This window comes from Corapipo altera, unplaced genomic scaffold (genome assembly GCF_003945725.1).
Source record: "Corapipo altera isolate COAL_440 unplaced genomic scaffold, ASM394572v1 1, whole genome shotgun sequence".
NCBI lineage: Eukaryota > Metazoa > Chordata > Aves > Passeriformes > Pipridae > Corapipo > Corapipo altera.
Genome location: NW_020884873.1, coordinates 17,113,519 through 17,130,233, shown reverse-complemented (window position 1 = coordinate 17,130,233; position 16,715 = coordinate 17,113,519). Strand labels below are relative to the sequence as shown.

The 16,715-nt window shown below is 39.0% G+C and overlaps 1 protein-coding gene and 1 long non-coding RNA gene across 15 annotated transcripts in view; one reads left to right on the top strand and one right to left on the bottom strand.

Annotated features, from left to right (window-relative positions):
- Window positions 1–16,715, bottom strand: part of TNRC6B (trinucleotide repeat containing 6B) — a 140,772-nt gene that overhangs the window by 77,666 nt on the left and 46,391 nt on the right. Inside the window, exon 1 of one of the 14 annotated variants that reach the window (XM_027662989.1) lies at window positions 8,169–8,496. The exons of 12 other annotated variants lie outside the window; for them this stretch is intronic. Coding sequence is in view for 1 of the 2 variants with exons in the window: in XM_027662966.1 (XP_027518767.1) it covers window positions 8,176–8,180 (5 nt within the window). In the remaining variant the exon portion in view is untranslated. Of the gene's footprint in view, window positions 1–8,168; window positions 8,497–16,715 lie in introns of those variants that run through there. One more of the 14 variants, XM_027662966.1, reaches the window with a different exon arrangement.
- LOC113956441 lies at window positions 46–6,704 on the top strand. The gene is made up of 3 exons (XR_003530857.1): window positions 46–401; window positions 2,028–2,120; window positions 6,495–6,704. It is a non-coding gene; the product is annotated as an uncharacterized LOC113956441 (long non-coding RNA).

The window sequence follows — 16,715 nt, the reverse complement described above, 5'->3', positions numbered from 1 at the left end:
AGTAACTGCCAACGTGGACATGTTACATACGTGCTTATACATACCCATATCAGACACATACATATATAAAAAGATGCAGTAAGCAGGAAAATAGATAATTATTTCAAAGTTTGTTAACAAACCCAGTAAAACAATGAAATTGAGTTACATGCTGTAATTAAACTCACAATGCAGAACAACCTGTAAACTCGTTCTTATAAACCCACTGAGCCAGCGATGAAGTTTTTAACAGCTTAACATTAAATGCACAGGGCACACAATGCTCAAAGCTAAAATGAATATAATAACTAATATTTAGAGTATTATATTAATAATAGAAAAATGGCCTAAGAATGTGAAAGGAAAAAAAAAGATTTAAGCCTAACCAAGTTATCTAACATTAACTGAACGTCATTTAAAAAGTAAGTTTTCTTAAGAAAAGGATCAAGGAAAGTTACATAAACTTAAGCTCTCTACTTGCAATCTGTGGTAGTTCACATTATCCGGACTGAAGCCGAACATAACAGAGACTGACACTAGCTAAGCTCAGCTCTTCCTGAACACCAATCACGCAGATACAGCTCATCACCTTTAAGACAGTATATATGCTGCTTTTAAATCCATCTCTGAGAAAAAAAAACCTTGTCCCCAAAACTTCATCAAGACAGGCCTGGCTTTCCAAAAATTAACCTGTTTAGTTTCTCATGGCCTAACCATTGCAAGCTATCTTCGAGAACTCAGCAACTGTAGCTTTAAGCTGCCAAGGTAAATTCTATACTCTCAAAGTTTAGCCTCCACCTGCTTTCACCTTTTTCATCTTGTTTTACCTGAAATCTGGTAAAAACACACTTTCTACAGTTTTTCTGTATCAGGATATATATTTTATAGTAAGTGCCAAATGTAGAGCACAACTGTCTCCTAATTAACAATACAGAAGAGTAAATTAATTCGGAATAATGTGTTATTTTGTGAGAAAAACAGTCACTCAAGAACTTAATCAGAAGTCACTGTTCCAGAATAGCTACCATGCAAAGATGAGATGATTAAATGCAAATTCAGATAGCTTTTGCACAAGAAAAATTAAACTGGTCCAAACTACCGAAAAATTAATTGCATGAAGACTTAGGTAAGTGACCTGAGATGGGAGAATCCTTACTTCTAAAAGACAGTGGCTTTCAAAACATATTTTCTGATTAAACCTTTAAAATTTAGGAGAAATACCTTAATGAAGAAGTACGTCTAACCAAACTTCTTAGGAATATTAAATCTCCACCCAAATGAGATTTTGTTTATAGTTTCCAACATCACGCCACCATCAGCGCGTTTCCATCAGATGAAGCAGCCATGAATACACCAATACAGGCAGTGTGTTGGTTACCCAGCATTCCTGCCAGGGTAATCCAGATCTGCTCTGAATACAATTACAGCACACAGGCAAAGACAAAAATAAAACAAAAATAACCCTCATGCCTTGTCCACTTTCTGAGCATTGCTTGGTCTGGTTGATATGTATCAAATAAATAATCTGAACATTACCTGCAAAGGAGCAGAAAATTTATTTGACTCTGTAACACAAGGCTATTTAATTTAAATTTCCCATTAATATTGCTATATGACTTCTGTGGCACCAGCTGGTGCTTTTACATCAGGTTCAAAAAAGCTTTTGGGGTTTTACTTCAGGTTAACCAAGTATTTTTACAGGCAATTTGAACCTAATCAACATTTAGGTTCCAACTAGTGCACATGAACTTGTAATGACATCCACAAAGGAAAACAGAGCTAGATACAGAGTGACATATCTAACCTCAATAGGGTATCTTCTGTTTCCATGTGCTATATTTTTTAACCATCTGGGGTCTTTTTTTTTCCCCCCAGTATTTACCACAGAAGCTTCCTTGAATAAAACAGGGGGTTACAACACTAACAGTACCCAAGTAAATAACAAAATAGGAAAGGTTTATTTATATAGTCTTACCTAGGATATAGAATTCATTTTTAAAAGTTCACATGACAATTACACTATCTAATTACTATTTTCTGTTTCACAGGACAACTGTTTTTTGATGCACCTATGAATAAGCCAGGAAAAAATGTTTGCTAACTTTCGGTACCTTCTGCCCTCTGCTCCCTGCATACAGAAGGTATCCATTTTCCTTTTTATTGCCCTCAAACTCTCTCCAGTAAGAGACAAAATAGCCTGGAAAAAATCCAGCAAGAGCTACCAGATTAGAATTTCCAAGCATTAAAATACCAAAATTCACTTGTATGCTGTGATCAAATCATCCTCACTGTGAACTGTTCAGCAAAAGGCTGAGCATAAACACGCTGGATATTCAGCTGGCAAAGTGACATATCAGAACATATCGACTTCACTTCAGTGCATGAAGTTCTCAGCAGTAGTCAACCTCTTGCCAAAGAAAGCTGTTTTGTAGTCAAATATATCTAGAGTACCAACACAGAATTAGAACCATGTGCTTTAAATCAGACCCTGAATCTGGTATGATTGCTTAAGCAAAATTATATACAATTAAAAATATAAATGCTAATTGACAGAAGCTGCAACAAGAACATGAACGCTGCTCCATTAGCACTATAATATTAAGTTGCAGTGTCTTCTACTACAAACAATAAAATTTATACCAGGGGAAAAAGGTGGAAGAAAACACTGAAGACTTAATTTAAGGAAGGTTTAAGTGACACAGGACACTGCATCCTGGAGAACTGGATGGCTGAGGCATCCAAGTTCACAGACACACAATGAACCACGATGACAACACATTTGTGTATATTTGCCACACAGCACATGTAAAATGGGACAATCAAGCTCAACTATAATTAATGGTTAAGTGGCATTAACAGAATATATATTTAACCTTTCCTGTTTTTATACAGGTCAACTAGCTCAAAAAGCTCAAAATCTAGAAAAGTTGTGGTGTGTACGTGCTTTAAAAAACTCGGATTCCAGCAGTGTCACTGCAGCTTAAGTTTTGCCATGTCCTTGTGCACACAGAGGCTGTGCCCAACAGCCACTGAGGTTATACATGGACAGCAGCTTAGACTGTGCTGTTCAGCAAATGGTGTGCTTAAAAAAAGAAAAAAAGAACACCAAAAAAATCCACTGAGAATACCAGCAGTAATTTTCCCATTGTTTTATTTTCCAAAGAAATACTTCTTCTCTGATTCAGAAATTAAGACTATGTTCTGTTTAATTTCAAATCACTTCAGCTGTTATAGCCACATCTGTACTTCAGGAAGCCCCACCTCTGCATCTACTATGTACACTGGGAAAGATGAGCGTGCTCCCCTTATTTCATAATTTAAGCATGCACAGTGGTTTTTTTAGTTGCTGAAGTAACTATGCTGTTCCCAAGCACATCCAACAACACGATGGAGCTCCATGTCAAAGTGATGCTCTTCCAATGCAAATTAAGACAACTGCTTATTTGTTTGCAGAGAACATACGTATCTATAAAAATAAATAAAAAAAAAAGCTGAAGTGGCTTTTTGCTAGGCTACCTCCCTCTAACATGTTTCACTGCTCCTATTTGAGCTACCTCAAAATTTGTTGATCTCCCCTACTGTTAAAATGTCGCCTCACACGTCCCGTCCTAAAAAGAGAAGCATTTCCATGCTGGCACGAAATGAAACAATTTTATCTTGATGCTTTGTCTTGGTTTTCTTGAAGTAAATTCCAAGGCTACATTTCACTTCTGAAATTCTCAATATAGCACAAATTTATATTGATACACTGCTTTATGCTTTTAAGCATTTTTCCAGCTATCAAGGTACTTTTAGATAATTTTCTCTGCCTAACACACAGAAACGTTCATTTCATTGAGTTCAGACAAAGTGTAGCACTAAAAGTAGCAGTAGTCAACTTTCATACTTACTACCCAGGGTTTTTAACAAGACTCCCCTCACTAGTTTCTCTCCAGGTGTATTAGCACACATTCTTCCATGGTGTTTAACCCCTGGTTTGATTTGTTCTGCCTTTAAAGTTCACCTCATGTTTTATTAACATATCTTCTCTCGAGTACCTGAAAAAACTCCAGGTTTTGTATCTTGTGTTGTTTTCCCATGTGACTAAACAGGTTAATTAAAGCAGTCAAGGTTTGTCCTTCCATTTTGCCCATACTGTAACATCCAAATATCACATCAACCAGTTCTTAAAACATGACTTTTCAGATTATAAATATATAATTCTAGTACCACCAGTGCATTTCAACCCTGAACTATAACGCCAGCACACTGTAAACAGCCAGGAAAATAGCCTTTAAAATGACAGCATCCATGAAACCTTAGGAACTCCTTTCAGAAGTGTGTTGATGACACTATGTATAAAAACCAAAACCCAAAAAACCAAACACTACTGCGTTCCTGAATAGAAAGCCTACGTGCAAAGGAAAATTTAAGCCGTGGCAAGTGCTAAATGTACAGCTCTGGAGCTGGAATTAACCACAAATACAGAGAGGTACCATTTCTTTTGTGCTCTGCAAAACAATTATGGCACTATCACTAAAACAAAATAGAGATATTTTTAATATATAGTATTTTTTATCTCCATGATGCCTCCATATTTGCCCGCAAGGCTGAAATGGTCAAAAAGTGTTATCTCCACGCCCAACTTCAGAAAACTTGTTTGACCAATACTTGAAATACGGCACATGCAATCATATCATGTAACACCACTAATACTACATTACGTTAGCAAATAAAGCTTTCAGAAGCAATAAATCTTTTTATTCACCTAACGTGAATTTTACATCTGTTTATCGAATTAATTCTGCAGCAATAATGTCAGCCTAATATTTCAATCAAGTTTAGTTACTTGAAATCTAAGGTAACAACACTAAGAACCCTGATACCCACATCTGACCCCCTTGACAGGACATGAAATACAGCTCCTGGGAGCTAGACATCCTATATATCTTATTTTCTTGCCTCAAATCTTGAGCTGTTTAAATAGGAAACCAATGCTTAACAAGCTGAAAAAGCTCTGAGGAAGGCAGTAGGTGGTTTCTTATTCAATTAAAGCAAAAAAGCCATGAAACTTTTCAGTTATAAACAACGGAGTACCAAAGGTGCAGATTCCAACAAATATTGTTCAAAACAAACTTCTCACCTTCCATCCTGGTCCAAAAGGACTGTAGATCCACAGTGACCAGAATTAAAGAATTCTGTTTCAAGATGCGAGACAAGTTTCTGAAGGGGTACTAGGAAAGTTTTGATTAAAATACTCTTCAGCAATGTTCTAGTTCTATAGATTTTTCTTTATTATAGATTTGGATGCTTTCTCCTCTACTTAGCCATCTATCAATAAGTAAGACATGAAAGTCTTAAAAGGTTAAGTTTAGCTGAAATCAGCCAGCAAAGACTGTACATTCTTACAAAATTTCGGTTTTTTCCTTCCCAGCAGGAAAGAAAGAGGCTAAAAGAAAAGGAGCTGAAACTAAGCATACTGATCTTTCAGCCATTTGTTTTCCCTGAATTTTTTCCCATTAGAATTGCTGACTCCTGTATATTGAAGCTTAATGTTAATAAGGCTTTTCTTGTCAATTATTTCTCAAGAATCTCTTAGATGTAGTGCAAAAAACTCCAGGGGCTCAGCTGACTACAGACTTCACTGAAGCTTTCAACCTACTAAAACAGTCGGCTTTGTAAAGTCTGATTCCTGTAGATACCAATAACAAGTGACATGCAAATGCAAACAAAAATTAAATAAAGCTTCTCAACTCAGCATCATCACTATAAACTGAATGAAGCAAAAAAGGTTCCCCTACCTCAATGCTTCTGTAAGCTTCAAATTGATCTAGAAACTGCAACTCAACTCAGGCCTCTCAAAATTAAGTGTTTTGTTCCCTTTGTACTGCACGAACATACTGAATAAAAATAGTACTGAAAATTGCCCAGATTCACACTTAAAATCCTATGGTTTCATAGGCTGCACAGTCCTCAACACACCTTGCACTAAGGTTTGAGGGATCAAAAGCATATTATAAGAGGAATTATTTTAATTGGTCCTTCCTGTTCACAATGTACTCTCTCACAAAGCTGCTTAAATGTTTGACAGACTCCTTACCTGGAATAATTTCTGTTATTCTCAATAGGTGCTTTTTGTCTGACCCATGACAGCTTCTGAAGCTCTGAGCAGGTGCAGTTATTAGAAAACACCCTGTATCCCACCATCTCAACAACCAAGCTGTATACACTAACATTTACACAATCTGGAAGTGTGCAACATAGGCAATAACACATGCAGGCAAAAAGATACAGAAAAGGTAAATACTTTTCTGAAGTGCAGATTCTGCAAAACCTATGTCCTACACTACTGCCAAATCAGGACACAGTTTAGTTTCTTTTTTACTTCCCCGGTTCAGCCATTCCATGCTACAGCAATTACCACAAACTACATAATTGATGTTTCAGTCTAGTAAGTACCAAATCTGAGAATACTCCTACTTTATACTGCATTTGAAATCAGTTCTAATGTCTAATTATTGTTTGTCAATCAACAGGTAGATTCAATATATTCTGGCTACATGAGGATCTCCACCCAAGAAGGGTTTGAATAAGAAAAGCCATAAGGGTGCATCTGACACGGTGTCAGAACCAGAACATTTTACAGCATTGCCTCACACAGATACGTGCCACTACTAGGAAGGTGGAATTTAATAAGTTCATTAACCCTGAAGAGGGAGAATGTGTTACTTCATATATGAACTGGGTTATCCATTACTGTTAAATGTTTAAGAACCAAAATTATCAGCAAAATACACAATGTAAAATTTGAGCAGAGTTCTTTTTTATTAGCTTCCTCTAATTTAAAATAAAAGCCCCACAGCTTTAATTTCCACGAAAATCTTAATATACTGAAGAATTATTTCAAATATTTGCTAGCCAGTGGAGGAAAAAAAAAAAAGTCATGATATACACAAGACTAAAATGAGGACAGACAGATATGTTTCCAATAAGCTTATCCAAATATGTCTTCTCCATTTGTTTTTAACTGTATGGATGTGAGGCCATAAAGCAATATAAAATTGAGCCAGCAATATAAAATTGAGCCATCTTGTAGGTTTACAAAGTTGACCTGCTACCCACAATCACCGCACTAATACACTGCAAAGCGAAATACATTCACACGATAATTTGCAGAACTATCTGCTGCTAAAATATCCAGCTACAAAAAATATCACGCTACAACGTCTATGAGGAAGGGGTGAAGAACCGTGTATACCGCCACTGAAATTTTTTCATTTAACCTCACAGAAAGGAGCATTACATCACACTCTTACAATGCAGGAGGAGGGGCCTGTTCTCAGAAAGCAAGCTCCAGCTATTTCCCTTTAATTTTCTGCTTGGTTCTGGAGGGAGTTGCAAAAATAACCTGGATTTAAATTTTTAGTAACACAGAAGGGTGAGGGAGGGGGGGAGGGAAGGTGAAAAAACACATCTTTTTTACCGACATTTACTAACATGCAGGCGAACGCTCGTTTTCCAGAGACCACAAAACATGGGTAGCGCCCAGCATCCCGCATTTGCGGGCGCACATTCCTGAATACCTGCCGCACCGTGGATGGGTCGGCAGGCTCGGCCGGGCCGGCGCAGGGGCCCCGCGGCGGCGATGGGCGCTGAGCCCGCCCGGGCCCCGCCGCCCAGGGACCCCCGGCCCCGCTCCCCGGAGCCGGGAGGTGGGGCCCGGCTGTCGGTTCCCTTGGCCCGGGGAAGGACGGCCCGGCGGGAGCGCTCCCCCAGCCCGTCCCCTGCCGGACCCAGCAGCAGAAAGAATGCGAGCCCGGGTTTTATGCATGCAAATTTTTGCAGCAGATTTAAGAGCTCCGGGTGCTGTGGGGAAGGAGTCGCTGTTTAAAAAGCCTCTATTTAAATAAAACAAGATTTTCAGCACTATCTTGTACTTCGCCGGCTTGGAAAATACAAACAATCTTCTGTAATTTGCCTAGGTGTTTTAAATTACAAATATCTTCCAGATCCACACCACAATTCTACGGAGAGCTCCTTCTAAAAAGCCCCAAAAATCCACTAAAAGTGCCGTACACGTACAAGCACACAACACCTGAAGCAAGTCTTTGTGCTAGAAAAGACATCCCTGCAAAACCACGGATGGAAACGGTCAACTCAGGCTCTTAAAAAATCGACCGACAGGTAAAAACAATAAAATATAAACGTACCACTAACCTCATAAAGTGCAGCAGTGCTTAAATCCAGCGAGTTGAGGCATACAAGGTAGAAATGGAAATGAAAAAAAAAAACCAAAAAATGGTTTTCGGTTTTTTTGTGGGTTTTTTTTTTGTTATTTTTTTTCTCTTTCTATTTCAAACGTTCAGAAACCAGCAGAGACTCTGTCGGCCATTTTGGCTTGAACTCCCTCGCTCTCTCCTCTCGCTCCCTCCCTCTCGCTCCCTCTTGCTCTCTCTAAAGGAAGCAGCTTTTTGTGACCTTCAAATAGAGGCGGCTCATGTGACTCGGGGCGGGCTGTCACTCACCACCCGGGCCCGGCCCACTGCCCGCCTTAAAGGCTCCGTTCCCCCCGCCGAGCCGATCGCCCCGGCAGGATCCCGCTCCCCGCCCTCACCGGGCAAGGGGGATGCACAGAGCGGGTGCAGTGGGTGAGCCGTGACAGTATGGAGAGCAGCCCAGCCGGAGCTTCTCTCTTTAGAACCGGCTAAAAAAGCCAGCAGCCAGTTATGCTAAATCCACATTAGGGCTGCGGAGCCCACAAACGGTGAATGGTGAATGTTAAGTCCCACCGGGAACACAGACCCCAGCGCCTTCTTGGAGAGAACCCCCATTTTAAGTACCACCCCGTCCTCACTCAAGGACAAGAGGTTCATCCTTAGACCAAAGTTAATCCTGCCTACAGGACATGCACACATAAACTCGAAATACAGGTGCAGAGACAGAACACTCGCAGGATAGCAGAGCAAACTGGGGCTCTCGGGCTGCCTTGGCTGCTTCAAGTCTCAGGCTGCGACTCGGCCATTAGGCAGGCACCACCACAGCCTCTTCCCACAATTTCCATAGATAAACGCTCCAACGGTTGAAACAGAGAATCCCAGCACCTTGTAACATAACACGAATCTGCAGGATGCTTCCAGACGTTACCTTGAATGTGCAGAAACAATAAAGAACACAGTTCAGAAACAGTATATGGTGATGGAGGTATGATCCTGCGGTGAGGAGACTTGCTCCTGAGTCAGTCTCACACAGGTAAGAATTGCTGGAACTGACTACGTAACTGAATGATGCCCGGTGAGGGAACTGACAGCAGTTTGCTCAGGAAGATCCCAGGAGCACCCTCATGATCAAACCCTTAAAATATACAAGTTTTCAATTCTGTACAGTGCAATATAACTATGTAGAAAATGTGAACTGCTTTAAATACCCTACAGGAAGTATAGTATGAATACTGCCATCTCAAATCTATAGTTATATTGCTGCTGGCTTATACTAACTTCTACTGAATCATTCTGTAAGTGTAAAATTAGTCAATGATTAAGTGCTGCTAAATCCTTTAGACATAAAGATCAAGTGTGAGGCTAAGTTTGGAAAGCTGGTCCACTCTGAACGTCATGATTCAACAGGAGTTTCACCCTCACTCTTTGCACTCTTATCTTTTCATATCCTCCGTCTCTGCACAAATATCTTCAAATTGATTATGATCTGATTTTCCTTTGTATGCTTCATTTATGTAGAAAGCAATAGAAGGAATGTTCTCATCAAACTCTGCTAAATTGTGCCTTCACAAATTTATATGAAATCCTGCTTTTGCCAATTATTACAGAATGTTCTGTAAGAGCAGAATGTTCTGAGATGGAAGGGACCCACAAAGATCATCGAAGTCCAGCTCCTGGTCCTATGCAAGACAGTCCCAAGAATGACACCATGTGCCTGAAAGCATTGTCCAAACATTTCTTGAGCTCTGTCAAGCCTGGTGCTTTTGCCAATACCTTTGACAGGAATTCTTCAAGCAATCTAAATCACTCATTTGTGACATCACCATGGAATGAAACTAACTTGTAAAGGCATGGTAGGGCACTCCATAGGAACTAACTTGAAGGGGGCAGAAGCTGCACATCTTAAGAAAGAGAATAAAAATCATTAGTATATATTACACTACCTAAGCCATTGGCTAAACATTACAAGAACTCATCAGGAGACCATGAAAGGCTAATATGGCTCAGGTTTCGACGTGCTTTGCTCCTACTACCCTCACAACAGGGTACAGAAACTCAAATGGGGATTCTCCCAAAGAGGGGATTCCTTCAACAGGACTACAGCATGCACTGTAAATAACCATCTATCTCTGCAGGCTGACCAAACTGGCGATAGCTAATGCGAGTAGCATTTACGGGTACTTAATGACACAAAAGCAGCTGGGTGCTAACTACTCAGGTTGCTCTGTCTAAGCAGAGAATCGGCCTGCTGGATGTAGCAGATTGGGAGTGTTTTGTGGTTATGCTAATCCAAACACAGCAATTTAAGACGTGGTGAAAACACAGGGCACATCTTACTTGTGGCAAGACCTGAAGAGAACACCACAATTGCTCTGAATCCCTAATGACAAAATCCAAACCAACTGCTAGGCATCTGATTGACACAAAGTCTCATAAAAGCAAATATATATGCATATCTATGAAACAGCTATCTCCTTTCTGAAAAAATACATTGTCTTGCAGCTACATGTTCTATACATGTTCACACCAAATATGACAGTATGCACTAATAAGCTACAGATAATTTTATTCCCTCTCAAAAGCCAAATTGTTTTACTGAGACTTATAAATCCTCTTACCTTCACTAGGGCTTGCCAAGTCTCCATTCTGAAGTCTTGGAAGCTTTTACTTCAAGGAGTTGGTAATACTGTGCTGACTGTCAGAAAAAAGCACTCCCTTGAGTTGCTGTGTATCCAAGTGTAAATTACTGCTATAAAATTTCACTCTGTCAGTGTTCTATTGACAAAGCTTTTTTAATCAGAAAAGAAGCAAATAATCAGTGAACCAAAAGTATTAAGAGGCCAGTATGGGTAATTCTTAAATAACTGTAGCTTTAATTGAATTTTTTCAACTAAGCTAACAACTGAAAGATATCCATTCTTTACCTATTCTTGTTGGCCTATCGATTAAGATAGCTAAGGAAAAGTTTTAGGTTTTTTGTTTTGATTAGAGGAGGGTTGTTAGGTTTTGTTTGTCTGTTTGTAATGCAGCACAGCAGTTAAGAAAACAATGGACTAGAGCATAAAAATACACAGCATATACAAAATCTACAGATCCCTTTTCAGAGGGCAATTGGATTTCAAAATCCTAACCATTAAGCATTCTGATGCTAACAGCATTGTTAATAGCTGGTGTTAACAGGTTATATCCCTGTTATGTGCTACTAACTTATCTGATTACAAACACTTCATTTCTAAGCTCCTTCCATCTGAGGATAATAAAACACTTTGAAATCTTTAATGAAGCTTCACAGTGCTCCTATGAGGACAGTATCCAGTATGAGCAGACATATATGTGCACATTAAAAGAGATGCTTACAATCATGGATTCCCTGTGCTGGTATCTCAACTGAGACAGGAGACAAGTGGGGTTTTTAATTCATATTAAGCTGCATTGTGGTTCTAGTAACAGTTCATCCTTTCCGATGACCTTTTGATAAGAATCGAGCAATTAGGCTTTAACATTATATACACAGGCACCTTCCACTGCCCACTAGGACCACGGTATCAGTGCTACCCTCCAGTTGTCATCTCAAAAAGGAGCCTTTGTCTGTCTGATCTGTAGATCTTTACTCAGTTTTAAAAGGATTTGAGTTCATCCAGTCTATATGCAAAACTCTCTGTCTCATGAGCTGGCATTTTGTTTGGGCTCAAAGTCCTACTGTTTGATGCTGTATCTTACTTATTTTGAAGGGTCATCATCTGAACACTGGACTGCACCCACTGGGCTTCCTACATTGTCTATACACGTGGCAATAAATTTAAGACTTATTTTTCCCCTTAAAAAGTTCTTCATAGCTGATACTATGAAAGTGAAAAGTCAGTTCATCTCCTCCTAACACAACTCTTCACCAGAAACCTCAAATATCAACAAGTTTCTCATAGAATAAATGCCTTCTCACCAACTGTCCTTTCTCCTGATGGAGAAGATTTTGCTTCCTGGAGTATTAGAGGAAAAAAGCAGATTTTATTGCCAAAGTGAACTGAAGCCTACATGTCCTCTATCCTACTGCAGTTCATCAGTTAGATTTCCCTAGATCTCCCTCTCCCAACCTCAGAAGTGGGGTGCAGTAACAGATGCAAGATAATTGGAGGAGAATACTCCCCAGTTCCCCAACCAGTCACCAGTAGTCCAACTGACCTGAACTACTGAGCATATGTCTCCAAGTCAAGAGGGATCAGAAAAGCTCCTGTCTTCTGAGATCAGGCTAAAAGCATAACTCAGGGTAGGGACTACACTGCATAGTTGCACAATTTCTAATAATGAAGGGGAAGCAGACAACCCCTTAAATTAAGGAACAGAATAAAGTCTTAAATATTCCATGTGTGCTCTAAAAACTGCCATATGATTTATCAAGAGAACAATTAAAAACATTAAGGTTAAAACCAGGAGGTCAAAGCATCTTGCTTCCTACACTTGGTAACAGCTGGAAACGTGATACAGGTGTCTCAGTCCTGGATAATGGATAGTTGAAATCACTTTTAAACTATTTTCTCTGAACAGAGGGATGCAGAATGCCCAACACCTCTGAAAACTGAAGATGACAGCTAAATCTGGCTGTACCAACACACCATTTTTTTTAAGTCTTCACAGCAATTTCACATAACCCATTGTGCAATAGTGATGACCTCTGCAGAAGTGCAAAACCTTCAAGTGTTCAAACATTTTTCAAGGACAAAATACTCACTCCTAAGGATAAAAAGGGGTTTGTTTTGAGGTCCTTCCCTTTTACACTTAGTGAAGAGTAAGACATGTTATGCTGCAGAATTTTGAAAACAGAGCTGGCAGGGGTTTTTAACTATAGTAACCGAAAGTATAATTTTTCTTCAGGGAAAAATACCATGATGAAAAGCATCTGACAAAAGAAAAGCCTGGTTTCTGAAAAGGTTACAACAGCTTTTGCATTCCTACACAAAAGCACCTATCAACACATTTTAGGAATTATTATTATTATTCAAAACTTAATTGCAACACTGCTTTGTAGCCATACTAAAGTTTAGACCTCATTCATATTTTTCCAAGGACAAAAGAAAGAATACAAGGCCTGAAAACTTTCACAGCATATGAAGTTTCAGAACGATACATGACTTCAAGGCCAAGTCAAAATTCTGACACTATACATTAATGAAGTGCTTGGGTAAAGATAAAGAGTCAGAAGGAAAACTTCATTCACCAAACTTTGCAAACACTCATCTTTCCACCTAATTTTTTTCAATCTGCCACAATACTTTCCCTCACTGTTCAGCCTATAAATAGTCTTTCCCTATGCCTCCACTTCTTCCATTCCCCAAATGCCCTTTCCAAATTGGAGAAAGAGAAAGCTTTCAAGCTGCCTTTTAACAAAGTTGTTCAGTGAACGACAGAACTGAAAGCTCATTTCCTACTAATCTCTGTCACACATCACTGAACCTCTACTTTCCACACTAATCCCAGCTTCCTGCACAGCCAGTTCTCCTTTGATGCCAAGGTTCTAACAGCATATTGAGCCCTATGCAGATCTCTTCCCATAACTTTTTTTCACCTCTTCCAGAGTGTACAAAAAACTAGCATATGCTGTAGCTAATCCCAAAACAGATGATGATTAGCTGTTAAAAGACATAACCCAAATCAGATAATAATTTGTTTTGTCATTTCTATGAGTGGGGAAATTAACTCTGGTCTCTCCTCCAGGCAGTTATTGAAGTTTAATGTATCGGTAATTATAACCATATTATAGTTTCTTAGTTCTCTGCCTCACTTGACCAAAACTGGACAAGAGACTCCAAACATACTTGGGAAGGATACAGACGGGAAAAGCCATTGCATGAGACTTAACTGCTCTCAGAACTGAAAAACTGACTCCAAACGTCATCTCCCATTCAGTCAAGTCCATATCTAAATGCTGAGTTTTTATATCCATATCCTTGGAAATTAAACAAGTACTTTCCAGTAACATAACATGCTTAAGGGAACTTACTCTCAGAATTTCTTTAACCTGCTCCTTACTATGATCTCAGAAGCATCTTGATTTTGAAGGCTATAATCCTATCCTAACAGGGCTTCCTCTTCAGTTCCTAAAATCCTATAAACTGCCAAAATATCAATGAAATGGGAGACATTTATCCATTTTATGCACTTCTATCTATGACAGTGAAAAAAGAATCATAGAATGGTTTGGGTTGGGAGAGACCCTTAAAGATTGTCTTCTAGCCCACCTTCCACTAGACCTGGTTGCTCAAAGCCCCATCCAGCCTTGCCTTGAACACTTCCAGGCATCTTTCAAATAAACAGATGTTCAGGGAAAGGGTATAGTATGTTCTTCTACCTATATATACAGCAAGTGGTTGCTTTCTAATTGTTATTTACAGCATATTAATTACCATGCAAGTTACATGATTTATTCAACTGACTTTCCATCAACCATAGCTGTTACTATGAATTTCAAAAGGAGTAATCATTTCATTGGTCAAACCCTTCCTTCTCCCTGTTTAGATCTTGGAGCTTTAAACATTTTACTATAGCAGCCAGCTTTTTCATCTGATCAGGTTAGAATATTTAACGAAAAAACTTATCTTTCATGTCTACAAACACTTTACCAAAACAGGACTCCTTCTTTATATGGAGCCTGTAGACATGCTTCTGCTGAAAGTCAGTATACTCTACTCAAAGCAGATCTCTTACAAATACTTTTGGGAGATCTCACAACAGACAAGGAAGATTTTTGGACCAAAAAACTTTATCTTATTCTAGTTCAATCTTCACACCACACCACCCCCCAAAAGGAAGCTATACTGCACTTAAGTTTTTTAAATTTTTTATATTTTAATGTATTTATGGTGACATAGGCCAGTACCTCTTTACAAATTTTTCTGAACTGGTCTTTAGTTTTAGCATAGGGAATTCAATCACTGGGCCGGAAACCTCTTGAGCAAAGGAATTTCTGGCATCTTGGTTGGAGCTGGCACCAACCCATTTTCCTTTGTTTTCATTAAAGGAACCATAATATGCTAAGTTAAATAATAATTATAAAAGCAAGCCAGCCCAAAACAAAACAAAAAACCCAAAGTAAAAGCAGAATGCAAAAAGAATGTATATTCAGTGGATTACTGTAAGAGATTTCCCTAATTTGACTCATTTTTCTAATAAAAGCATTATTTATTGCTGCAAAAATCTGTAATTTGATCTTTCCAAGTGACTTGAACATCTTCCCTGCGTAATTTGCCTTCATGTACAAGTCCTTCAGTTTGAAATGTCAGGAAAGGAACAGCTGGCTATCCAGGCAGAAAATTCTACAAGCTGTAGCTGTCACAAATATTCAAATGCATGCAGTAACCTAAAAACAGTATAACTCCCAAATACGAACAACTTTAACAAAGGGCAAAGAGTTCAGCAAATGCCATCTATTTAGGTAGGAGGAAAAGAAATCATGCCAGCTCTCCATATCACAGCAGGCCAGAGGAGCGATGCAGCTTAAGAGCTCCAAAATATCTCTGTAAACAAGTTTTTAATTCATACCATGTCAACCACATAGTAAAGTATTTTTAGTCATACAAAGTTAAGTCATATCTTCTGCATGAAATAAAGAGCTTGCTGTTTTTCCTTCCCTCCCCTTCTTTAACCAACACTGGTCACCCCATGAAGGGTCTAAATAGGATCTGCATCTAAGAACCAAGACCTTTCTATCCTTTAACCTCTGGTATATCTAAGCCTTAGTGGATAGTCATCAAAATCTCTATCTTCTGCACAAAGGAAACAAAAAGAGCACAAACTCTAATTTAAAATCATTAGAGGTTTTTTTATTTTCCCTCCTTCAGCTCCTTGAAAGAAGATTCAACCACTGATCTGGATGTACACACAATACCACCAAAGACTTGATGAATGCATTTATTCTTTGGAGAGAATGAAGCAGAGAAAAAAAGCACTGAGCATCTCAAACTGGACACAAAAGGAAAAAGGTTTAGGACTGTAATTTGTACACATTTACGATGCGACTGACTCGTGCTAACAATCCAAAATGTAAATTCTTAGCAAATTGTCACTAACTTGGTGTAGATACCACAGAAGTTTGTCTAAATTAAAATATATTTTTATATTAATAATATAGACAAAATGTTAATTTAGAGAGGGCTCAAAATTCTTAACAGCCCTTAGAGAATCAAAGAATTGTTTTAGGTTGGAAAAGACCTTCAAGACCATCAAGTCCAACCATAAACCCAGCACTGCCAAGTCCAACACCACCTTAAACAATTATGCTTGATGTTCTTTAAGTCTGTTATCCGTCTCCCATGGTAGATGTCCATCCAAGAGCTTGCATCTAAATAGCAATGAAATGCTGAAAAGACAGTAATGTTCAGCCATCCATATAAATGATACATCACAGGGCAGTTACCTCAGGCATGTCCTGAGGACACAGGCCAGACCTAAAAAAGACTTGGACAATGAACCTGAGATGTCAATAGAGTGCCCAGTAAATAGTTTAATTCCTGGAAAGGGACTGGAGGGGGGGGGGGGGGGGGGGGGGGG